At 53.3% G+C, this 23,567-nt stretch overlaps 3 protein-coding genes and 1 long non-coding RNA gene across 8 annotated transcripts in view; 3 read left to right on the top strand and 1 right to left on the bottom strand.

The window, feature by feature from the left end:
* Window positions 1-1,519: 1,519 nt before the first annotated feature.
* CCER2 (coiled-coil glutamate rich protein 2) lies at window positions 1,520-5,328 on the top strand. The gene is made up of 6 exons (XM_033226144.1): window positions 1,520-1,653; window positions 2,154-2,240; window positions 2,469-2,509; window positions 2,668-2,755; window positions 3,238-3,758; window positions 4,983-5,328. Exons 2-6 carry the CDS (start codon window positions 2,180-2,182, stop codon window positions 5,070-5,072), a joined length of 801 nt encoding a protein of 266 aa, XP_033082035.1. The 5' UTR covers window positions 1,520-1,653; window positions 2,154-2,179; the 3' UTR covers window positions 5,073-5,328.
* An 84-nt stretch (window positions 5,329-5,412) lies between these two features.
* On the bottom strand, window positions 5,413-18,161 carry NFKBIB (NFKB inhibitor beta). Of its 4 annotated transcripts, none has more exons than XM_033226139.1 (6): window positions 18,062-18,161; window positions 10,267-10,372; window positions 9,851-10,184; window positions 6,992-7,080; window positions 6,642-6,902; window positions 5,413-5,576 (listed from the first exon to the last, which is right to left on the bottom strand). In XM_033226139.1, the coding sequence occupies exons 2-6, from the start codon at window positions 10,291-10,293 to the stop codon at window positions 5,475-5,477; spliced, it is 813 nt and encodes a 270-aa protein (XP_033082030.1). In that variant the 5' UTR covers window positions 10,294-10,372; window positions 18,062-18,161; the 3' UTR covers window positions 5,413-5,474. The 4 variants fall into 4 exon arrangements, with proteins under 4 accessions (XP_033082030.1, XP_033082027.1, XP_033082029.1 ...); XM_033226136.1 differs by lacking the exon at window positions 18,062-18,161 and adding an exon at window positions 17,590-17,888; XM_033226138.1 differs by lacking the exon at window positions 18,062-18,161 and adding an exon at window positions 17,590-17,861 and having other exon boundaries at window positions 10,267-10,316.
* SIRT2 (sirtuin 2) overlaps window positions 18,035-23,567 on the top strand; it is a 26,613-nt gene continuing 21,080 nt past the window's right edge. Inside the window, exons 1-2 of one of the 2 annotated variants that reach the window (XM_033226134.1) lie at window positions 18,080-18,295; window positions 19,374-19,420. In XM_033226134.1, the coding sequence (XP_033082025.1) occupies window positions 18,280-18,295; window positions 19,374-19,420 (63 nt within the window). In that variant the 5' untranslated portion in view covers window positions 18,080-18,279. Of the gene's footprint in view, window positions 18,296-19,373; window positions 19,421-23,567 lie in introns of both variants that reach the window. The other variant, XM_033226135.1, reaches the window with a different exon arrangement.
* LOC117092499 lies at window positions 20,170-22,007 on the top strand. The gene is made up of 2 exons (XR_004440828.1): window positions 20,170-21,421; window positions 21,732-22,007. It is a non-coding gene; the product is annotated as an uncharacterized LOC117092499 (long non-coding RNA).

Genomic DNA, 23,567 nt, shown 5'->3' with positions numbered 1-23,567 from the left:
GTCTGGCTAATTTTTTTTGTATTTTTAGTAGAGACAGTTTCACTATGTTGGCCAGGCTGGTCTTGAACTCCTGACCTCAGGTAATCCGCCCTCGTTGGCCTCCCAAAGTGCTGGGATTACAGGCATGAGCTACCGCACCCAGCCTGAGATACTGTATTTTTTATTCATTTCTGCCTTCCTTAATATGTATTGATGTGTGTCAGATACCAGCTCCAGGAGGGCACAGGTATCTATCAGCTGGCTCACTGCTGTAGCCTCAGGTCTAAAAGAGGACCTGGCATGTAGTAGAGGCTCAGTAAAAATTACTGGACTGAAGGTGCTTGGATGTGCGCAGTTCCCAGTACCAGGTACTTCCCTAAATGCCATACACACAACTATTTAATCCTCACTGTCCACCTGTGGCGTAGGTTGTCACCAACCCTATTTACAGTGAGGAAACAGGTCTTAGAGAAGTTAAGCAGATGTCTTGGGCTGCACGGCCGGCACGTGGTGGAGCTGGGGCTTAGGCCAGAAGCCAACTGCAACCTCTGAGGAGGCAGGTTTATGAGACCCACTCAGCCAAGCATAGTGGCTCACTCACGCCTGTAATCCCAGCACTTCGGAGGCCCGGGTGTGGGGATCATTTGAGGTCAGGAGTTTGAGACCAGCCTGGGCAACATAGCAAGAACCCCTCTCTACAAAAATGAAAATAAAATTACCCTGGCCTGATAGTGCAAGCCTGCAGTCCCAACTGCTCTGGAGGCTGAGGCAGGAGGACCCTTTGAGTCTGAGAGTTTGAGGTTGCAGTGAGTTTTGATTGTGCCACTGCACTCCAGCCTGGGCAACTAACAAGACCCTGTCTCTTAAAGAAAAAGACCTACTCTCTGGATGAGAAAACAGGCCCAGGAGGCCGGGCGTGGTGGCTCAAGCCTGTAATCCCAGCACTTTGGGAGGCCGAGACGGGCGGATCACGAGGTCAGGAGATCGAGACCATCCTGGCTAACACGGTGAAACCCCGTCTCTACTTTTTTTTTTTTTTTGAGACGGAGTCTTGCTCTGCCGCCCAGGCTGGAGTGCAGTGGCTGGCTCTCAGCTCACTGCAAGCTCCGCCTCCCGGGTTCACGCCATTCTCCTGTCTCAACCTCCCGAGTAGCTGGGACTACAGGCGCCCGCCTCGTCGCCCGGCTAGTTTTTTTGTATTTTTTTTTAGTAGAGACGGGGTTTCACTGTGTTAGCCAGGATGGTCTCGATCTCCTGACCTCGTGATCCGCCCGTCTCGGCCTCCCAAAGTGCTGGGATTACAGGCTTGAGCCACCGCGCCCGGCCCGAAACCCCGTCTCTACTAAAAAAAAAAATACAAAAATCTAGCCGGGCGAGGTGGCGGGCGCCTGTAGTCCCAGCTACTGCGGAGGCTGAGGCAGGAGAATGGCGTAAACCCGGGAGGCGGAGCTTGCAGTGAGCTGAGATCCGGCCACTGCACTCCAGCCTGGGCGACAGACCGAGACTCCGTCTCAAAAAAAAAAAAAAAAAGAGAAAACAGGCCCAGGAAGGGAAGGAGTTGCCTGAGGTCTGTCTGTGAGTGGCTGCCTCTGGGTCCCCACCCAGGTCCACCTGCCAGCGTGGAGGGCGAGTGTACCAGACCATGCTGCTCTGGGAAGAGACCCCCCAGGCCAGGTATGGCAACTCAGGCCTGTAATCCCAGCACTTTGGGAGGCCCAGACGAGAGGATCACTTGAGCCCAGGAGTCTGAGACCAGACTAGCCAACAAAATGAAACCCTGCCTCTACAAAAAATAAACATTATTAGCCAGATACGGTGTGCACGCCTGTGGTCCCAGCTACTCGGGAGGCTGAGATGGGAGCATCAGTTGTGTTCAGGAGCCTGCAGTGAGCTGTAAAGGCGCCACTGCCCTCCAGCCTGGGCGACAGAGCCAGACCTTGTCTCAAAAAAGCAAAAAAGGGTGGCCCCCGCCCTCCGCGCTGCGCTCCTGGCCAGAAGCCTCGAGGGGACTGCGTGCAGGACAGAGGCCTCATGAATAATTGAGGGTCTCAGGCAGGCAGCCGCCCCGCAGATGTCGCCCCACCGCGGGTGGGGAGGGGGCGGCGGTGACATCACTTCCTCCCCTGCGGGGTCCCCGCGTGGGTTATAAGGCGCTGCAACCCTGGCCTGCACAGTGCCTTGGACCCGTGAGACGCCCACCATGCCGCCCCGAGGGCCAGCCTCTGTGCCGCCGCTGCTGCTGCTGCTGCTGCTGGGGGCGGGTGAGTGTGGGACCCGCCAGGGGCCAGGGAGCAGGGACTTGGGTGGGAGGGAGTGGGCAGTGCACCCAGCAGAGGCTTCAGGGGCCGAGCCTCCAGCTGGGGACGCTGCACCTGCCAGATGGGATGAGGAGGGGATGTGTGGGGACTGGCACGCCCATGGAGCTGGGGTCGGTACTGGGGACAGCAGCCAGGGCGGCCAAGCCCAGTGCCAGTCTCCTTTCTCCACAGCCACCGCTGCTCCCCTGGCACCGAGACCCTCCAAGGAGGAGGTGAGGAGTGTGGAGCCCTTGCCCTGCCTCACCTAGCTGGGGCCCTGCCCTCCCTGCACAGCCTGCCCCATGATCCCCATTGCCTTCAAACCAGCTGCTCTCCTCCCCATCTCCCCTGCCCTCAACCTCCCCTCTGACCCGGCACCCCTGCCCCCCAGCTGACCCGCTGTCTGGCAGAGGTGGTCACAGAGGTGCTGACCATGGGCCAGGTCCAGAGAGGACCCTGCACTGCTCTTCTCCACAAGGGTAAGGAGGCCCCGGGCCACACTTGCCCTCCGGAGCCCCATCGGACCCGACCCCACCCCACCCAGGGTCCTGCCCAGGTGCCCACATGCTCTCCCACCCGGGCTACCTGGAGGAAGGGGTCCTCATTCCCAGAGCCCTGCTGCCTGGGCCACCAGGGCACTGCCCAGCATTCACACCTGACAGAGTCTGGCCACCAGCTCCACCCTTGTGGCTCCCTGCAGAGGGACCAGATGGGGCAGGGAACGTCCCCTCCCAGGTAGGATGAAATAGGACCCTCCCCTTCCAGTCTGGGCAGCGCCCCTGTGAGACTTCGGGCAGGGCCCAGAACTCTTTAAGGCCTCAGTTTCCCAATTCGAACTCCTGACCTGAGGTGATCAGCCGTCTCGGCCTCCCAGAGTGCTGAGATGACAGGCATGAGCCTCCATGCCCGGCCTCAGTTTCCCAATTGGAGGCTTAGAGAGTGCCCTTTCACTTTCTGCCAGAGTTGTGTGGGACAGAGCCCCATGGCTGTGCATCCACCGAGGAGAAAGGCCTGCTGCTTGGGGATTTCAAGAAGCAGGAGGCTGGGAAGATGAGGTCCAGTCAGGAGGTGAGGGATGAGGAAAAGGAGGAGGTAGCAGAGAGGACCCACAAGTCTGAGGTCCAGGAACAAGCCATCCGTGAGGAAGGGCACCGCCAGCTCCACCGGGAGGAGGACGAGGAGGACGAGAAGGAGCAGAGGAAGAGGGGGCCCATGGAGACCTTCGAGGACCTGTGGCAGTGGCATCTAGAGAATGGAGGGGACCTCCAGAAGCGGGTGGCAGAGAAGGCCAGCGACGAAGAGACGGCCCAGTTCCAGGCAGAGGAGAAGGGGGTGCGGGTGCTGGGCGGGGACCGCAGGCTGTGGCAGGGGGCCAAGAGAGACGGAGGAAAGAGGCACGAGGACTCACCCCACCACCACCACCACCACCAGCAGCCAGGGTCTGAGCCCAGGCAGGAGGAGAAGGCGGCTTTGGAGAGAGAGGTGAGTAGGGGGATGGAGGAGGAACACCAAACAGTGTGGAGGCAGGGTTGACAATGGTCAGTGGAGTTACAACTCAGCAGCCACCCGTGCTGGCCCTACACCACCAGATCCATCACTAGTGGATCTCAGTGGCCAAGACTGACACCAGGACTGGGTAACAACTTCCGTGCAAGGCCTCTGCCTCCTACTTCCATACTACCGTATGGACTACAGCAACCAAGATGGTGCCATTATTGCACAGAAGCAAACCACCGTCACTAGCAAGTTGGCCACCATGAAAAGTGGCTACTGTGCCTGCTTCACTAGATGACGGTTAGATACCATTGCTGGGTCATGGTAAACAAGGTGTCACCATGATTGGTGGTACCAATAACAGGCTGGGCATGGTGGCTCACACCTGTAATCCTAGGGAGGGGTAATACTTTCAGAGGCCAAGGCGGGAGAATCCCTTGAGGCCAGGAGTTTGAGACCAGCCTTGGCAACATAGTGAAACCCTGACTCTACAAATAATTTAAGAAATTAGCCAGGCATGGTGGCGCACGCCTGGTCCCAGGTCTCAGGAGGCTGAGGTGGTACGATCGCTTGAACCCAGGAGGTTGAGGCTGCATTGAGCCATGATTGTGCCACAGCACTCCCACCTGGGCAACAGAGCAAAACCATCTTTAAAAATAAATAAATAAGGCTGGGCCTGGTGGCTCACGCCTGCAGTCCCAGCACTTTGGGAGGCTGAGGCGGGTGGATCACCTAAGGTCAGCAGTTCGAGACCAGCCTGGCCAACATGGTGAAACCTCATCTCTACTAAAAATACAAAAAATCAGCCGGGCGTTGGTGGTGCGCGCCTGTAATCCCAGCTACTCGGGAGGCTGAGGCAGAAGAATCACTTGAACCCGGGAGGTGGAGGTTACAGTGAGCCGAGATCATGCCACTGCACTCCAGCCTGGGTGACAGAGGGAGACTCCGTCTTAAAAATAAAGTGCCGTCACATCACAAGGTGCCCATCCCAGGCACCTTTGCCAGTCCCAAGCCACTGCTGTTGGCTGTGGTCACGTTAGCCAGCACCTCTTCCGGGGTTACGGCAGTCAGGATGGTCACCGTCACAGTCCACGACGATCAGAACAACTGCTGCTGGATGCCACTATGAGAACCAACATGGCCCACAATCAGTGACCGAGGTGGCCTGCCTTTGAAGGTGGGTGCTGACCACCCCATTTCTGACCCCACCAGGAACAGGAGGTGGAGTGGCTGGAGCACTTGAGAGACGAACTGAAGAAGGTGACAGAGACGCTGGGGGAGCAGCTCAGGAGGGAGGGCTGACCCCTGCCTCAGGCCCTCCTTCCTCCCGACACACCCTGTGGCTTAGGACTGTTGACCCCAAAGCCTCCACCTCACCTAGCACCCCACGCCACCCCTACCCAAGCAGGGGAGGAGATGGGCGTGCCTTGGAAACACACCCAAGGAGGCGAGTCTGAGCTGGGCAGGGGGCTGGGCTCAGCCCCGACTGAGGAAGCACCCCCACACCTATGCACTCCCCCCGCAACCCTTCTGAGTGAATAAAGCACAAAGAAACGCAGCCTACCTCCGTGAACAGCACTTGATGTGACAGGGACGGGCCCCAGAAGGACCCAGAGGATGGGAAGACAAGATCAGTCTGGTCTCTGGTTGTCAGAACTGGGGTTTTATTTATTAAATTGAAAATTATATTAACAATGAAATGAATCAGACGGGGCCGGGGTCGTCAGGAAGAGGTTTTGAGGCTGGGGTGGGAGGCAGCCGGGTTTGGCTGCGGCCGCTGTGAACCACAATGTCGTCGTATTCATCCTGGGGGCAAAGGGGACCAGGCAGAGGGGCTCAGGTGGCTGTCACTTTGCCCGCCACCCATGTCCTCATAGAGCACCCTAAGAATTGGGTCTTGCCTCAAAGCCCAGGTTTCCCCACTCCTGGCTAAACCTCCCAGTTTCCTAGCTCTCAGAACTCCGTTTTCTTTCCTTCTCTCTTTTTTTTTGAAATGGAGTCTCGCTCTGTAGCCCAGGCTGCAGTGCAATGTGCAATCTAGGTTCACTGCAACGTCCGCCTCCCAGGTTCAAGCGATTCTCCTACCTCAGCCTCCCAAGTAGCTGGGATTACAGGCATGCGCCACCACGCCCAGCTAATTTTTGTATTTTTAGTAGAGACAGGGTCCTGCCACGTTGGCCACGCTGGTCTCGAACTCCTGACCTTGTCATCCGCCCACCTCGGCCTCCCAAAGTGCTGGGATTACAGGCGTAAGCTACCACACCCAGCCAGAACTCCATTTTCAAGGTCACTTTTACAGACCAATTTCTAGCTCAGCCGTCACTCCAGTGTTTGAGCAACTGAGGTGGCCCTCCTCCACCCCTTCTCTCTGCCTTTACCCAAATTCCTCCACACCCATCATTTAGCACCGCACCTTGCCCAAGGTTGGATCCGTATAGCTGGGTTCTCTGACTATCTCTCTCCCGACCGCTGGCGTGGGTCCTGCCCCACCACTGGTGGTGTTCAAATCACTGCCACCCAACGTTGTCTTTTCACAGCCTGAGATCTCCAACTCCTGCTCCCTAAAATCACCCCTGGTGCTGCCACCCACCCCCGCCTGTGTTCACCAATCACTGCGACCAAGGTCTTTTCTCCACCCCCGCCTGAGTTCTACCTTTGCCACTGTCTTAGTTTTTCAGTCACTTCTGCCCAAGCTCTTCCCACCACCCCTGTCCAGGTCTCTCCTGACTAGTGCCCCGTGTCACTGGCCGCTGCTGCCTGAGTTCTCTAACAGCAGCCCAAGGTCGGTGCCTAATTATCTTCTCCGGCTTCTTGCCTGCCGGTCTATCCTGAACCCCCAGCTGGGCTGCTCTGTCTCTCCTCCTGACTCACGCCCTCGTCTCCGCTGTCACTGTCGCTACTGCTGCTGCAGGGGCCGGGTTTGTCGTCCTCGCCCTCAGGCTCAGGGGCTCCATGTGCACGGAGGAGGCGGGCGAGGATGGGGCTGGGTCGGAGCATGGCACTGCCCAGTGGGGTGCGGCCACCGTACATGCGGGCAGCAGGGTTTGCACCTGCCCTCAGGAGAAGCTCCAACACATCGGCCGCCTGGGCCTCCACTGCCAAGTGCAGAGGGCTCCGGCCGCACGTGGGCTCCTGTGGGGGAACAGCAGAAAGGTGAGAGGGCCCGAAGAGGGGATAAGCCCCCTCCCGCCGACGGCACCTTCCTCCAGGTTGGGGCTCACCGGTTTGTCGAGGTCAGCTCCAGCATCTCGGAGCAGCCGAACCATCTCCACATCTTTGTGTATAACGGCCACATGGAGTGGGGTGTGGCCTGGGGACAGAGTGATTGGTATCAGATGAGGTGAGGGCCCCCCCGCCCCGTGCTTTGATCCGGAGGGAGGGTCCTGTGGCCTGAGGGTGATCAGGTTTGGGGGCTGGTTCCTGAATTCTTGGGTATGGCAAAGAGGTACCTGGGTCCTGTCTCGGATGGCCTGAGCTTGCTGGCAAGTGCTAGTGCCTGGGTTGTTCGAAGCCTGGAGCCCGTGGGTAAAAAGCCTGGGGTCTGTGGACAGGGGGCATGGATTTTGGGGCCAGGTGTAGACCCAAGTCTCTGCTCTTATTTCACAAAGGACCTGAGCTGGCATGCTGGCTCACACCTGTAATCCCAGCACTTTGAGAGGCCAAAGCAAGAGGATCACTTGAGTCCAGGAGTTCAAGAAGCAGCCCAGGCAACATGGCAAGACCTCGTTTCTACTAAAAATAAAAAATAAAGGCTGGGCACAGTGGCTCACGCCTGTAATCCCAGCACTGTGGGAGGCCGAGGCAGGCAGATCATTTGAGGTCAGGAGTTCCAGACCAGCCTGGCCAACATGGTGAAACCCTGTCTCCACTAAAAACACAAAAATTAGCTGGGCCTGGTGGCACATGCCTGTACTCCCAGCTACTCGGGAGGCTGAGGCAGGAGAATGGTGTGAACCCGGGAGGCATTGCTTGCGGTGAACCGAGATAGCACCACTGCACTCCAGCCTTGGTGACGAGCAAACCTCCGTCTCAAAAAAAAAAGAATATGCCGGGCATGGTGGCTCACACCTATAATCCCAGCACTTTGGGAGGCCAAGGCGGGAGGATCACGAGGTCAGGAGACTGAGGCCATCCTAACACGGTGAAACCCCGTCTCTACTAAAAATACAAAAAAATAGGCCGGGCGCGGTGGCTCAAGCCTGTAATCCCAGCACTTTGGGAGGCCGAGATGGGCAGATCACGAGGTCAGGAGATCGAGACCATCCTGGCTAACACAGTGAAACCCCGTCTCTACTAAAAAATACAAAAAACTAGCCGGGCGAAGTGGCAGGCGCCTGTAGTCCCAGCTACTCGGGAGGCTGAGGCAGGAGAAAGGCGTAAACCTAGGAGACGGAGCTTGCAGTGAGCTGAGATCCGGCCACTGCACTCTAGCCTGGGCGACAGAGCGAGACTCCGTCTCAAAAAAAAAAAAAAAAAACATAAAAAAATAGCCAGGCGTGGTGGCACCAGGCGTGGTGGCACGTGTCTGTAGTCCCAGCTACTCAGGAGGCTGAGGCAGAAGAATCGCTTGAAACCGGGAAGCGGAGGTTGCAGTGAACTGAGATCACACCACTGCACTTCAGCCTGGGCAATAGAGCAAGACTCCGTCTCAAAAAAACAAACAAACAAAAAAGAATAAACAATAAATAAAAAATTAGCCAAGTGTGGTGGTGCACGCCTGTAGTCCCAGCTACTTTGGAGTCTGAGACCAGAGGATCATTTAAGCACAGATCAAGGGTGCAGCGCACTGTGATGGTGTCACTGCACTCCAGCCTGGGTGACAGTGAGATCATCTTTAAAACAAACTTAAATTGGCTGGGCGCGGTGGCTCACGCCTGTAATCCCAGCACTTTGGGAGGCTGAAGCAGGCAGATCACGAGGTCAGGAGATCCAGACCATTCTGGCTAACATGGTGAAACCCCATCTCTACTAAAAATACAAAAAATTAGCTGGGTGTGGTAGTGGGCACCTGTAGTCCCAGCTACTCAGGAGGCTGAGGCAGGAGAATGGCGTGAACCCGGGAGGCAGAGCTTGCAGTGAGCCAAGATACTGCCACTGCCCTCCAGCCTGGGCGACAGAGTAAGACTCCATGTCAAAAAAAAAAAAAAAACTTAAATTAAGGTTCCTGCCCAGGCACAGTGGCTCACGCTTATAATCTCAGCACTTTGGGAGGCTGTGGCGGGCAGATCACCTGAGGCCAGGAGTTCAAGACCAGCCTGGTCAACATGGTAAAACCCCATCTCTACTAAAAGTACAAAAATAAGCTGGGCATGGTAGCATGTGCCTGTAATCCCTGTAATCCCAGCTACTCAGGAGGCTGAGGCAGGAGAATCACCTGAACCTGGGAGGTGGAGGTTGCAGTGAGCCAAGATGGCACCACTGTACTCCAACCTGGGCAAAAGAGTGAGACTGTCTCAAAAAAAAAAAAAAAAAAAGGGTACCAAGTAGCTGAAAAGCCTGTGACCTGGGGGTGAGAGGTAGGCCCTGAACACTGGGTCCTGAATGACCTCAGTCCATCTGAGGAGGGGTCTGGTCTCAGGTGGCTGGGCTTATAGGCAGGGGAACAGAAACTTGGATGTTAGGACTGTGGGCAGATGAGCCCTTCTTCCCATGAGGCTGAGGAGGGCTGTCTCTGAACCCTGCTGCCCATCACTGGGAACCTGGGGTGCCAGAGTTTCACAGAGGGCCTGAGCTCTGCATTCCCTGGTCCTGGGTGGGGTAGGGATCCCAGCTGCAATACATTCTGCAGGTGGGGAGCCTGGGGGCCCAACAACTGGATCCTGGCAGCTCTGGGTCTGTGGGTGACAGGTCTGCATCCCAAGTGACCTGGGGCCTCCAGGTGGGGGTCCTGGGTCCTACATATCCAATTCTCAATCATCTGGACCCTGAGTGGAGGTCCCTGGTCCCAATGTCTGGGCTCCTGAAGTCTAGGCATGATGTCCCAAGGAGCTTGGTCTCAAATCAGGGAAGCTGAGTCCAGGGCCAGGTGCTCTCGCCTAGCCCGGGAGCTGAGTCCTTCCCTGATGACGCGCGACCCTCACCCTCGTAGTTTTCGGCCTCCAGCTGCAGCTTCCAGTCCTCCTCACTCTCTTCTTCTTCCTTCTCCAAGTCGGAATCGGGGTACAAGGCGACAGGCGTGTGGTTGGCGTCGGGAGTATGGTCAGGGCCCTGAGCGAGGGAGGTGTCGGGGGCTTCCCTGGGGCGCCGGGGGCGGGGCTGAAGCAGGGCACGGGCACAGGCGTGTGCTCCCACACGGCAGGCCAGGTGCAGCGCCGTGTGGCCCCTACGCTCCGCCACGCACAGCCCGGCACCTGCTGCATACAGCTTCTCCACCGTGGATGCCTCCCCCAGGATGGCTGCCAGGTGCAGGGCCGTCTGCAGAAGCAGAGGACAGGCGGAAGGGAGTCACACTGGGAACCCTGGACCCCAAGCCCTACACCATCCCCTCGTGGCTCACCTGGCCTAGGTCATTCTGCAGGTCCATGTACTCAGTGCCAGCTGAGAAGCCTAGAAGAAAATCCAGGAAGGGTTCATGCTGATGAATCACAGCCAAGTGCAGTGCCCTGGGGACAAAGACCGGGGTCAGAGGGCAAAGTTCAAGTCCTCTTGCATTCCTTCATTCGACAAACATGGGGCGCCTACTGTATGCCAGGCCTTGTGACCACAGTTCCCAGAATCCCCTGTCAGCTATCTGGGAGGTCAGAGGTCAGAGTTTCATCAGCAAATTCGTGGAATCAATGTTTATTCAGTGGGATTTCCACTTCTGCTCAAGATGAAGTAACATGGACCAGAATCCCCTCCCAAGTGAAACAAACAAGCAAACAAGAATCAGACGAAATACGGTATATGAAGTAACAGTGTTAAAGACACTGGACATCGTGCAGTGAATCACAGTGACCCCCGAAAGACAGGAAACACGAGGTGGGCCCCACACTTGACTGCCACAGTTTATTGTCCTGAGAGAGAGTCAAAGCCACGGTGCAGAGAATCCAAGAAGAGCCCATCAGGCTGTCTGAGGTCAGGAGATGGACATGGAGGAAGAGTCTGTGGAGACCAGGGTGGCTAGTCATAGGACAGAGTACAAAACAAAGAGAGTTGCCAAAGGAGAGATGCCTGGGGGAGGTTCTCTTGTGTATTCGGGAGAATACGGATCAGCTATGCCCGTGAGTCTGTGGGGATGGGAAAACCATCCAAAAGGACTTCAGAAACGTGCTTGTTACTCACACAGGGCCAGGAATAGTGAGTGTTCCTACCAGCCAGGCTGGAAAAACATAATCACAGGCTACTGGGTGGGATACTCAGGAAGGTCTTGCCTCAATAGTGGGGAATTAATTAGCTGTAGATGGGGTACTGCTCAACATCCACCTAACAAACCATAAAAGCAAAACTTGAAAGACTCAAACTACTACTTCTGAGGAATTTAATTCCACCGCAGAATAATATTCAAGAATATTTATAGGAATACAGAACTATCCAGACTAACAAGGTAAAATTCACAATGTTGGCTGGGCGCAGTGGCTCATGCCTGTAATCCCAGCACTTTGGGAGGCCAAGGTGGGTGGATCACGAGGTCAGGAGATCGAGACCATCCTGGCTAACACAGTGAAACCCCATCTCTACTAAAAATACAAAAACTTAGTCGGGCGTGGTGGGAGGCACCTGTAGTCCCAGCTACTCGGGAGGCTGATGCAGGAGAATGGTGTGAACCCAGGAGGCGGAGCTTGCAGTGAGCAGAGATCACACCATTGCACTCCAGCCTGGGCAACAGAGCGAGACTCTGTCTCAAAAAAAAAAAAAAAAATTCACCATGTCTGGCACCTAACCAAAGATTATCAGGCATGTAAAGAAGCAGGAAAACATGATCCTTAATAGGAACCATCAATCAATTGAAACTGACCCAGAAATGACACAGATGTTAGAATTTGCAAACAAGAATATTAAAACAGTTCATTATGCTGGGCACGGTGGCTCACACCTGTAATCCCAGCACTTTGGGAGGCTGAGACAGGTGGATCACTTGAGGTCAGGAGTTTGAGACCAACCTGGCCAACACGATGAGACCCTGTCTCTACAAAAAACACACAAAAAATTAGCCAGGCATGGTGGCATGTGCCTGTAATCCCAGCTACTCAGGAGGCTGAGGCAGGACAATCACTTGAACCGGAGAGGTGGAGCTTGCAGTGAGCCAAGATCGTGCTACTGCACTCCAGCCTGGGCCACAGAGTGAGACTCCATCTCAAATAATAGTAATAAAATAAAATAAAGTTATTTTACTCTGTGTGAAATGACATAATTTCACTTTAAGGTAGCCATGATAACTTAAAGTTGTAAACTATCAACCCTACAGCAGGAGTCAGCAAACTTTTTCTGTAAGGAGCCTGATAACTATTTTAGTCTTTGTAGGTCAATGATTTCTCTCTCTTTTTTTTTTTTTTTTGAGACGGAGTCTCGCTCTGTCGCCCAGGCTGGAGTGCAGTGGCCGGATCTCAGCTCACTGCAAGCTCCGCCTCCCGGGTTCACGCCATTCTCCTGCCTCAGCCTCCCGAGTAGCTGGGACTACAGGCGCCCGCCACCTCGCCCGGCTAGTTTTTTTTGTATTTTTAGTAGAGACGGGGTTTCACCGTGTTAGCCAGGATGGTCTCGATCTCCTGACCTCGTAATCCGCCCGTCTCAGCCTCCCAAAGTGCTGGGATTACAGGCTTGAGCCACCGCGCCCGGCAATGATTTCTCTTTTTGTTTTTGTTTGTTTGTTTGTTTCTGTTTTTGTTTTGTTTTTTTGAGATGGAGTCTCGCTCTGCTGCCCAGGCTGGAGTGCAGTGGCGTGATCTTGGCTCACTGTAACCTCCGCCTCCCAGGTTCAAGCGATTCTCCTGCCTCCCAATTAGCTGGGACTACAGGCGCCTGCCACTACGCCCAGCTAATTTTTTGCATTTTTTTTTTTTTTTTGAGGCGGAGTCTCGCTGTGTCGCCCAGGCTGGAGTGCAGTGGTGCCATCTTGGCTCACTGCAAGCTCTGCCTCCCAGGTTCACGCCATTCTCCTGCCTCAGCCTCCTGAATAGCTGGGACTACAGGCGCCTGCCACCACGCCGGCTAGTTTATTGTGTTTGTAATAGAGATAGGGTTTCACTGTGTTAGACAGGATGGTCTCGATCTCCTGACCTCGTGATCCACCTAAGTCGGCCTCCCAAAGTGCTGGGATTACAGGCTTGAGCCACCACGCCCGGCCCAATTTTTTGCATTTTTAGTAGAGACGGGGTTTCACTGTGTTAGCCAGGATGGTCTCGATCTCCTGACCTTGTGATCTGCCCGCCTCGGCGTCCCAACGTGCTGGGATTATAGGCATCAGCCACTGAGCCCAGCAGTCATACGGTTTATTTTGACTACTCGACTCTGCTGTGTCAGCATGTAAATGAATGAGCTTGCTTGCATTCCAAAAGAACTTTATTTATGGAGGTTGAAATATGAATTTTATATATTTTCACTTGCCATATAATATTATCCTTCTTCTGATTTTTAGAAACTGTTTAAAAATGTAAAGACCATTCTTAGCTCACAACCATACAAAAGCAGATGGCTGGCTAGATTTTGCCTGGAGGCCATAGTTTGCCAACCCCCACCTTAAAGCAACCACTAACATAACAAAAAGAGGAATATCCAATAAGCAAACAAACAAAAAAAAAAAGAAAAACACTATTCAGAAGGAGCAGGCTGAAAAAAAGTAACAAAAACTATACCCCACCGGGCGCGGTGGCTCAAGCCTGTAATCCCAGCACTTTGGGAGGCCGAGACGGGCGGATCACGAGGTCAGGAGATCGAGACCATCCTGGCTAACACTGTGAAACCCCGTCTCTACTAAAAAATACAAAAAACTAGCCGGGCGAGGTGGCGGGCGCCTGTAGTCCCACCTACTCGGGAGGCTGAGGCAGGAGAATGGCGTGAACCCAGGAGGCGGAGCTTGCAGTGAGCTGAGATCCGGCCACTGCACTCCAGCCCCGGCGACAGAGTGAGACTCCGTCTCAAAAAAAAAAAAAAAAAAACTATACCCAATAAAAGGCAAAAAGGAGGAAAAAGAAAACATAGATAAATAGAATATATATAATAGAAATGGGATAAATTTATACAATCATATCAATATCAAATTAAATGTAAATGGTCTAAACACTAATTAAAAGGCAGAGACTGGCTGGGCACAGTGGTTCATCCTTGTAATCCAGCACTTTGGGAGGCCAAGGTGGGAAGATTGCTTGAGCTCAAGAGTTTAAGACCACGGCTACACACAGGGGCTCACAACTGTAATCCCAGCACTCTGAGAGGCCACAGCGGGTGGATCACCTGAGGTCAGGAGTTCGAGAGCAGCCTGGCCAACACGGTGAAACTTCTGTTGCTACTAAAAATATAAAAATTAGCCAGGTGTGGTGGCACACGCCTGTAATCCCAAATTTAGGAGGCTGAGGCAGTAGAACTGCTTGAACCCAGGAGGCAGAGGTTTCAGTGAGCAGAGACAGTGCCACTACACTCCAGCCTGGGTGACAGAATGAGACTGTCTCAAAAAAAAAAAAAAAAAAAGAGTTTGAGAACATAGGGAGACCCTGTCTCTACAAAAAAATTTAAAAGTTTGCCAGGCATGGTGGCATGTGCCTGTGGTCCTAGCTACTCAGGAGGCTGAGGTGCAAGGATCACTTGAGCCACGAGGGCATGGCTACAGTAAGCCATGATCATGCCACTGCACTGCAGCCTGGGTGACAGAGCAAGACCTTGCCTCAGAAGAAAAAAAAAAAAAAAAAGGGTAGAGATTGTTAGATTGAATAAAAAAGCAAAGGCCAGGGGTGGTGGCTCATGCCTATAATCCTAGCACTTTAGGAGGCTGAGGCAGGTGGATTGCTTGAGCCCAGGCATTCAAGATAAGCCTGGGCAACATAGCAAGATCCTCTCTATTAAAAAGAAAGCAAAACCCAATTATACATGGTCTACAAGAAACACCCTTTAGATATAAATAAATTACCCAGACATGGTGGAGCAAACCTGTAGTCCTAGCTACTTGGGAGGCTGGGGTAGGGAGATGGCTTGGTAGGAGTTCAAGACTGCAGTGAGCCATGATTGAGACACTGTATCCAGCCTGGGTAAGACCCTGTTGATAGGCAGGCAGGCAGGCAGGCAGGCAGGTAGGTAGGTAGATAGATAGATAGAGATAGACAGAGATAGAGAGAGAGAGAGAGAGAGAGATACAGATGATAGATAGACAGACAGACAGACAGAAATACAAATATTTTTAGGCCGGGTGTGGTGGCTCACACCTGTAATCCCAGCACGTTGGGAGGCCGAGGTGGGTGGATCACTTTAAGTCAGGAGTTCGAGACCAGCCTGGCCAACATGATGAAATCCCATCTCTGCTAAAAACACAAAAATTAGCCGGATGTGGTGGTGCATGCCTGTAATCCCTGCTACTCGGAAGGCTGAAACATGAGAATTGCTTGAACCTGGGAGGCAGAGGTTGCAGCAAGCCGAGATCATTCCACTGTACTATAGCTTTGGTGACAAAGCAAGACTCCAGTCTCAAAAAAAAAAAGAAAAAGAAAAAAAATACTGAATTAGGCCGGGTGTGGTGGCTCATGCCTGTAATCCCAGCACTTTGGGAGGCCAAAGTGGGCAGATCATTTGAGGTCAGGAGTTTGAGACCAGCCTGGCCAACATGGTGAAACTGTGTCTCTACCAAAAACTTACAAAACTTATCCGGGGGTGGTGGCACCCCCCTGTAATCCCAGCTACTCGGGAGGCTGAGGCAGGAGAATCACTTGAACCCAGGACAAGGTTGCAGTGAGCGGAAACTGTGCCACTGCACTCCAGCCTGGGCGACAGGGTGAGACTCCAACTCAAAAAAATAAGAAAGCATACTGAATTAAATGAAAATAAAAACACAACATACCAGAATTTGAGAGATATTGATAAAACAGTATTGCTAAACAATAGTCAGGAGCAAATTTATAGCACTCAATACCTATACTGGAAAAGAGGAAAAAAGAAAGGTCTCAAATCAATTATCTCAACTTTCTTTTTTTTTTTTTTTTTTTTTTTTTGAGACGGAGTCTTGCTCTGTCGCCCGGGCTGGAGTGCAGTGGCCGGATCTCAGCTCACTGCAAGCTCCGCCTCCCGGGTTTAGGCCATTCTCCTGCCTCAGCCTCCGGAGTAGCTGGGACTACAGGCGCCCGCCACCTCGCCCGGCTAGTTTTTTTGTATTTTTAGTAGAGACGGGGTTTCACCGTGTTCGCCAGGATGGTCTCGATCTCCTGACCTCGTGATCCGCCCGCCTCGGCCTCCCAAAGTGCTGGGATTACAGGCTTAAGCCACCGCGCCCGGCCTTAATTATCTCAACTTTCACCTTAAGAAACTACAAAAACAAGCCGGGCGCGGTGGCTCAAGCCTGTAATCCCAGCACTTTGGGAGGCCGAGACGGGCGGATCACGAGGTCAGGAGATCGAGACCATCCTGGCTAACACGGTGAAACCCCGTCTCTACTAAAAAAGACAAAAAACTAGCCGGGTGAGGTGGAGGGCGCCTGTAGTCCCAGCTACTCGGGAGGCTGAGGCAGGAGAATGGCATAAACCTGGCAGGCGGAGCTTGCAGTGAGCTGAGATCCGGCCACTGCACTCCAGCCTCGGCGACAGAGTGAGACTCCATCTCAAAAAAAAAGCCAGAACAGAGACCAATTAAATAGAAAGTAAAAAAAAAAAAAAAAAAGAAACCAAAATTAAGTAATGAAATGTAATGAAAATTAACAAGACTATAAAGCTGGTTCTTTGAAAAGATAAATATTTATTCAGTCCCTCCTGGGTCAGGCACTGCTTGCATCACTGGGCATACAGCAGTAAACACAACAGACAAAAAACCCAGTAGAGTCCCTCATCTGGGCTTTGCAACTGCAGTTCCTTCTCCCTGAAATGCTCTTATCCTGTTTATCTATTGCCTCATTTTCCTGCTTTATTTTTCTCCAAAGTACTTACTACCTCTGACTTTATTTCCTTCTCTTACCTTCTATGTTTCTTTCTTTCTGCGTGTCTTTCTTTGTTTCTTCCTGTCTTTCTGTTTCTTTCCTTCCCTGCGGTCTTATCTGTTCATTTAGCCCCACTAAAATGTATGCTCCACAAGCGCTTAAGTTTTTGTCTATTTTCTCCACTGCCTTTATCACTGGCACCTAAAACGGAGCCTGGAACGTGGTACTGTGTAAAGAATATTTGTTTAACAGATGAATCCTTGGTCTGGTGGAGCTTACATTCTTATTTTCTATTTTCCTATTATTTTTACTTTAATTAGGAATTCAACATAGAAGAGCTTACATTCTCTCTAAGATTTGAAGAACACTGCTCAGAAGACAGGATCTTAGAGTCAGGGACCAAGCATTAATTTTGGAAATCAAACTCTAAGGCTCAAATCAGGAACTAAGAATCAAAGATCATATTTGGAGGTTAGAAGTCAGGAGAAGCCACAGTTCTAACAAAAGTCTCAGGACTGGAGTCAGGTTTGGGTATCAGTGGATACAATGTGGATTCCAGGAGCTGAGAATCATAGTTCAAGAAAAGAAGGTCAGAAATGATTGGGTGAGGATCATAGCTGGATAGAAGATTGGTTCTGTTAAAAGTTAGGACCCGGGGGTTAGAGGTCAGGAAGTTCAGCATCGGAAGTCAGATTTAGGAGTATGAGGTTAGGAAGCCTCAGGGATCAGACACTAATGGGGAATCAGATGCCGGGTCCTAGGGCTCCGTTTGGCAGCCTAAAGTTCACTCACGTGTCCCCATCCTCAGTGACGTAGCCGAAGACGAGGGGAGCCCACGACAGCCCCGGGCCCAGCTCCGCGCTCAACCCCGGTCCTCCGGGGGCCGCTGCGTCCGGACCCAGGGAGCCGAGGCCGCTGTCGCACCATTCATCTGCGTCGGCAGCTTTTCCCAAGCACGCGACCCCAGCCATGGCCCCCGCCACCTCAGGGGCTCCTCGCAGTCGCCCGCCTGTAGCTGGGCTTTGCCGGGAGTTCTGGCGCTTCCGCCCTGCGGGAAATTCCCCACCACGCCCCCTGATTCATCCAATGATAATATGCTGAATCGCTCACACCCCGCCCCCGTGCCTCATGCTGACCAATCAGAGTATTCGAGAGGACTACGACTCTCTAGCCTTTCCCACATTTTCCGGGCGCCCTTTACCAACATGGCTGCTGACGCCATGACTTCTGGGACTCGTAGTCCGGTCCTCGCGCGCTTTCTTACCTAACTGGGGCGCTCCCGGTGTCGTACGAAAGCGCGCCTGCGGCCGCAATGTCTCCTGGGAGTTGTAGTTCAGTGCCCTATCCCGGCCACTCCCATTTCTGGTGCCGTCACGGGACAGAGCAGTCGGTGACAGGACAGAGCCGTCGGTGACGGGACACAGTGGTCGGTGACGGGACAGAGCGGTCGGTGACAGCCTCGAGGGCTTCAGCACCGCGCCCATGGCAGAGCCGGACCGTGAGTCGGGAATCCGGGTGGGAGGGTCGGGCCGCGCCGGGGCCTGATTGAAGGCTGCAGGCCCCGGGGCCCAAGGGCGGCCGCAGTGGGGCGGGAAGTAGGGAGCGCTTCGGGGAATGGGATTCTGAGGGTTGTTGCTAAGCGATCTATATCGCTAGGCTGGTGGGTTTCTGGGTCGCAGGGTGTTCAGGGTTCGTTTACCACATCCACTTGCCAAGTTGCCAATGATCGCGTGTTTCTCACACGTTGGTTGCTAACGACCCTCGCTGCAAAGAACATAAGTTGCCCCGGTCCCGGTTGCTAAGGGTACCTGATTGTTAGAGGCAACCAGAGGATGCTGAGGGACCCCTGCTGTCCCCTTCTATGGCTTCCCCTTGTTCCGCGCCTCTCCTAAACCTACCGCCTCCACTGCACCACTGCACCTCCCTCCTAAACCTGCCTCCCAGCCAAAGCGTCCCTTCCCTTCTCTCTTCCTTTCTAAACTTCCCTCTGCCTTGTAAATCTAACCCTTCCGCACACACACTTACACACTGTCGTGTCCTTCCTAAATCCTCCTGAGTGTTCCTTCATGCCCTGAATCCCTTAGGTAGGAGGAGGAGGATCGCTTGAGCCCAGGAGTTTGAGGCTGCAGTGAGCTATGATCGCACCATTGCACTCCAGCCTGGGTGACATGAGCGAGACCCTTTCTCTAAAAAGTAAAAAAGAAAGAAAGTAAGTCAGGGCCAGACACAATGGCTCATGCTTGTAATCCCAGTACTTTGAGAGCCCAAGGTGGTTGGATCGCTTGATCCCAGGAGTTCAAGATCAGCCTGGGCAAAAGCCCCTACTTTCTCCCTCTCCTTCTAAATCTTCCTCTCCAGCCTCCCTGCCCCTCACTAATCACCTCTCCTGGCATCACTTTGCATGCCGATAAGATCTTTTCTCCGTCCCCTCCCTCCCTGTGCTCTGTTTTTACCACCGTCCCATCCCAGTGTAACTCGGTTGGTGGGTGTTCTGGCCCCTCACTGACCGTTTGAATCCCTTTATTCCCCACTTAATCATTCCCCCCACTGTAACCACCTCTGCTCCCCTCCCTCAGCCTCTCACCCTCTGGAGACCCAGGCAGGGAAGGTGCAGGAGGCTCAGGTGAGATGGGCGAAAGGGTGGAGGGGAGGAGAGAGATGGACTTGTTCCACATCCCGCACTGGGGGGAGGTGGCAAAGGGGAGACAGTCACCCCAGGGCCCTCGGCTCATTGCCCCAATCCCTCACACCACCCAGTGCAGCTTTCTGGGGAAAGGCGGGTTCTGGGGATTGTCAGAGAAGAGTTTCCAGCCTCAAGTCCAGGCCTGCCCTTCCAAACTTTCCTCCTTCCTTGCTGCTGCCTGCCATCCCTTCTGAACCAAATTTGTCCTGGGCCTGGAAGAGACAGGTATCCCATTTGGTCTTGGAATGCACAGATCTCGTGGACAAGTGATGGGAAAAAATCATCTCACAGTGTGATGATAAAAGTAACTCAGGGGGCCAGGTGCAGTGGCTTATGCCTGTAATTCCAATAACTCAGGAGGCTGAGGCGTGAGGATCGCTTGAGCCCAGGAGTTTGAGGCTGCAGTGAGCTATGATTGCATCGTTGCACTCCAGGGTGAAAGAGCAAGACCCTTTCTCTAAAAAGTAAAAAAGAAAGAAAGTAACTCAGGCCAGACACAGTGGCTCATGCTTGTAATACCAGTACTTTGGGAGGCTGAGGTAGGAGGACCGCTTGAGCCTAGGAGTTCCAGACCAATCTGGGCAACATAGGGAGGCCCAAAAAATCTAAAAATTAGCCATGTGCAGTGGTGCATGCCTGTAGTGCCAGCTACTCGTGAGGCTGAGTTGGGGAAGGATTGCCTAAGCCCAGGAGGTTAAGGCCATAGCATGCCATGATTGTGCCACTGCTCTCCAGCCTGGGCGACAGAGCAAGACACGGTCTCAAAAAAAAAAAAAAAAAAGATAAAAAGGAAGAAAAGTAAAGAAACTCAGGGCACTGTGGGAGCACAGAGAAAAACTTTCTGGGTCAAAGAAGATTCCAGCCAGGCCATTCCCTGGAGGAATCCACAGGCTGGTCTAGCTGTCAGACCAAGATACAGACACAGTATAAGTGAAGAGTGACTTAGAATTTTCTTAGACAAGGTGAGAAATGGTGATCCACACAACAGGTATCACTTGTGCAAAGACCTGGGGACATGAAGGAGTGTGATGTGTTCTGTAACTGGGTGGCTGGTAGTGGTCAGCTCGTTATAGTCATGGTTAGCATTTACTGATGGCTTACTCCAGCTGTGCACACTGTTTAGTGCCAAACTTGCCTTATCTCACTTCATCTTCCTGGCATCCCTGTGAAAAGAAATGCCTATCATGGCCATTTTACAGATGCAGAATTTGAAGCAGAGTTGTTAAGTCACTTGTCCCCTGTCCCTCGGCTAGAGGAGCAGGGAAAGGTTTGAGTCCCCCAGCACTGGGCACACCGCCTGCCAGAGGCTGCCAGGAGAGGTGGACAGGCAGTCTCATAGGAGTTTGAAGGCCCTGCATCAGCACCTCCAGCTCTCCCGTAGGCCAAGCTGCAGATACATGCTGGGCACAGGCCTTCCACACAGCCTCACTGTGTACAGCCTGCAAGAGTGCCAGCCCACCCACACCCACAAGATTGCCTTTCAGACGTGGGGTGGTGCAGAAGCGGGCATCAGAATACCTCACAAATGCACAGTGGAGCCTTGCTAAGGATATAAGAGCCTCCTGTTAGGCTGTGGCAACTCACTCGCCTGGCTCCCAAAGCACAACCAATGTCAGATAAAAAGGTTGAATGTTAAAAAGGATCCTCAGTCCCAAAGAGAGAGATGCGAGGATGTAAAACGCAGCATTGTCCATCACAGGGCAAAACTGGAGACAGTCCAAATGGCTGTTAGTGGATGGGTTAAACGAACTATGGTTCATCCATACAATCCAATACTATGTAGCTGCTCTGAAAAATGAGGTGAGGCTGGGCACGGTGGCTCACACCTGTAATCCCAGCATTTTGGGAGGCAGGAGGATCACTTGAGCCCAGAAGTTCGAGACCAGCCTGGGCAACATAGCAAAATGCCGTCTCTTTTTTAAAAATTATCTTTAAAATTAGGTAGGTCTGCTGTAATCCCAGCACTTTGGGAGGCCGAGACGGGCGGATCATGAGGTCAGGAGATCGAGACCATCCTGGCTAATACGGTGAAACCCTGTCTCTACTTAAAAAATACAAAAAACTAGCCGGGCGACGAGGTGGGCGCCTGTAGTCCCAGCTACTCGGGAGGCTGAGGCAGGAGAATGGCGTAAACCCGGGAGGCGGAGCTTGCAGTGAGCTGAGATCCGGCCACTGCACTCCAGCCTGGGTGGCAGAGCAAGACTCCGTCTCAAAAAAAAAAATAAAATAAAATAAAATAAAATAAAATTAGGTAGGTCTGTAGTATATCGTTCCGCAGAAAACTCAAGATGTTGTACTATGACCTATTTCTGTAAAAATAATTAGTTTTATGCAGAGGAAACTGGAGTAATTACCATTAAGCTTAGCTAACAGTGGTTATCTTTATGAGGGTGGGCTTGGGTAATTACAAGGCATGTGTCCCAAGTCATATGTTGTTGAAGTACACGCGAGTGTGGTCAAGGTTTTTGCAGAGGTTGGCCAATCTCTCTTTCTCTCTCTCTCATATTCACTCTTTCTTCTCTCTCTCTCTCTTTTTTTGAGATGGAGTCTCACTCTGTCACCCAAGCTGGAGTACAGTGGCGCGATCTCGGCTCACTTCAACCTCTGCCTCTCGGGTTCAAGCAATTCTCCTGCCTCAGCCTCCTGAGTAGCTGGGACTACAGGCGCCTGCCACCACGCCTGGCTAATTTTTTGTATTTTTAGTAGAGATGGGGTTTCACCATGTTGGCCAGGATGGTCTCGATCTCCTGACCTCGTGATCCACCCGCCTTAGCCTCCCAAAGTGCTGGGATTACAGGCGTGAGCCACCACGCTCGGCCTCTCTCTCTCTCTTTTTAGATAGAGACAGAGTCTCACTGTGTTGCCCAGGCTGGTCTTGAACTCCTGGCCTCAAGCAATCTTCCTGCCTCAGCCTCCCAAAGTGTTGGGATTACAGGCATGAGCCACCACGCCCATCTGGAGTTGCAGTCTTAAAAAGCAATTTTTTAAATTGTCATATGTTTGGAAGGGAGGGTCTTATTCAAAAAGGCTTGGACACAGAGCAGTGAGTGGCAGGGGAAGGGGTTGTCTGAGGTGGTGGCTTGGTCAGAACGGCATTTTGGTGAAATCTCTTGCAGGGCCCAGCCGTGGTCCAGCCTGAAGCAGGCATTCATTCCGAGGTGGAGGAGCTCCTGGAGCTCCTGCCAGGAGCCAGACCCTGTTCTCAGTGCTGGGCACCCAGGCAAAGTCCCTGCCCTTGTGGACATCCTGGCAATTCCATAGATGTCTGGGAAAACTGGAGAAGCCAGAGAGAAGGGCCTTTGAAGTGGAGTGGGGCGAGCTGACCCAGACAGCCTCACATGCAGGGCAGCAGGGTGGATGGGAGGTGGAGACTGAGGCTGGGAGGCTGGGGGAGGAGGCTGGGGCAGGACCCCCAGAGGAGAGGACAGGCTGGACCAGGTGGAGCCCCAGGGAGGGAAAAGGAGTTGGCGGACAGCCCCTTAGGAGACTAAGCGTACATGCTCTGGACCTGAAGCGCTGCAGCAGGAGGATGAGGAGGAAGGCAGAGACAGGAAACATCTGGCTGACTGGGAGACAGTACGATCGCGTTGAGATGAGGCCTGGGAGGAAGATGGGTTTGGGGGAGATGCCAGGGTGTGTTTGGGACATGGTAGGAGTGAGAGGCTGGGGGGCACCTAGGGCAAGGTGTCCAAGAAGCCAGGGAACCCCAGATCTGGGGGCAAAGAGATGGTATCATGAGTGATGGGGCAGAGGCCATTGGCATGGATGAGGCAGGTAGCCCCAGGAAGCTGGAAAAAGAAAGCAGAGAGGCCCTGGACAGAGTCCCAGAAACCTGCCAGTCCACAGCTGGGCTGAGGGGAGGCTTTGAAGAAGGACTCAAAGGTTGCTGGAGAGGTTGGCAGAGAGTGTCTGGGGCCTCGAGCAGGAGGGGCACATAGGTCCTTGCAGTGAGCACTGAAGCTTTGCATTGGAGTCATTCCCAGAGTGACTTGGGACATTATTCAGGGGTCCCCAGAGCTGCTGGGAAGGGACAGCAGGCCCATGCTGCAGGGGACCCAGGGACAAAGGGAAGACCCCAGGCTGTGAT

Source organism: Trachypithecus francoisi, unplaced genomic scaffold, assembly GCF_009764315.1.
Source record: "Trachypithecus francoisi isolate TF-2019V2 unplaced genomic scaffold, Tfra_2.0 Lachesis_group12, whole genome shotgun sequence".
Classification (NCBI taxonomy): Eukaryota; Metazoa; Chordata; class Mammalia; order Primates; family Cercopithecidae; genus Trachypithecus; species Trachypithecus francoisi.
Note: the sequence above shows the minus strand (reverse complement) of the source record. Positions and strands in the feature narration are given on the sequence as shown.

Coding starts and splice junctions, on each gene's coding strand:
- NFKBIB (XM_033226136.1), bottom strand. CDS start 17,768: ATGGCTGGGGTCGCGTGCTTGGGAAAAGCTGCCGACGCAGATGAATGG. Junction 7,081..9,850: donor GGAGGCCGAAAACTACGAGG/GTGAGGGTCGCG, acceptor CTCTGTCCCCAG/GCCACACCCCACTCCATGTG. Junction 6,903..6,991: donor GAGCTGACCTCGACAAACCG/GTGAGCCCCAAC, acceptor GTTCCCCCACAG/GAGCCCACGTGCGGCCGGAG.
- CCER2 (XM_033226144.1), top strand. CDS start 2,180: ATGCCGCCCCGAGGGCCAGCCTCTGTGCCGCCGCTGCTGCTGCTGCTG. Junction 2,241..2,468: donor GCTGCTGCTGCTGGGGGCGG/GTGAGTGTGGGA, acceptor CTTTCTCCACAG/CCACCGCTGCTCCCCTGGCA. Junction 2,510..2,667: donor CGAGACCCTCCAAGGAGGAG/GTGAGGAGTGTG, acceptor CCTGCCCCCCAG/CTGACCCGCTGTCTGGCAGA.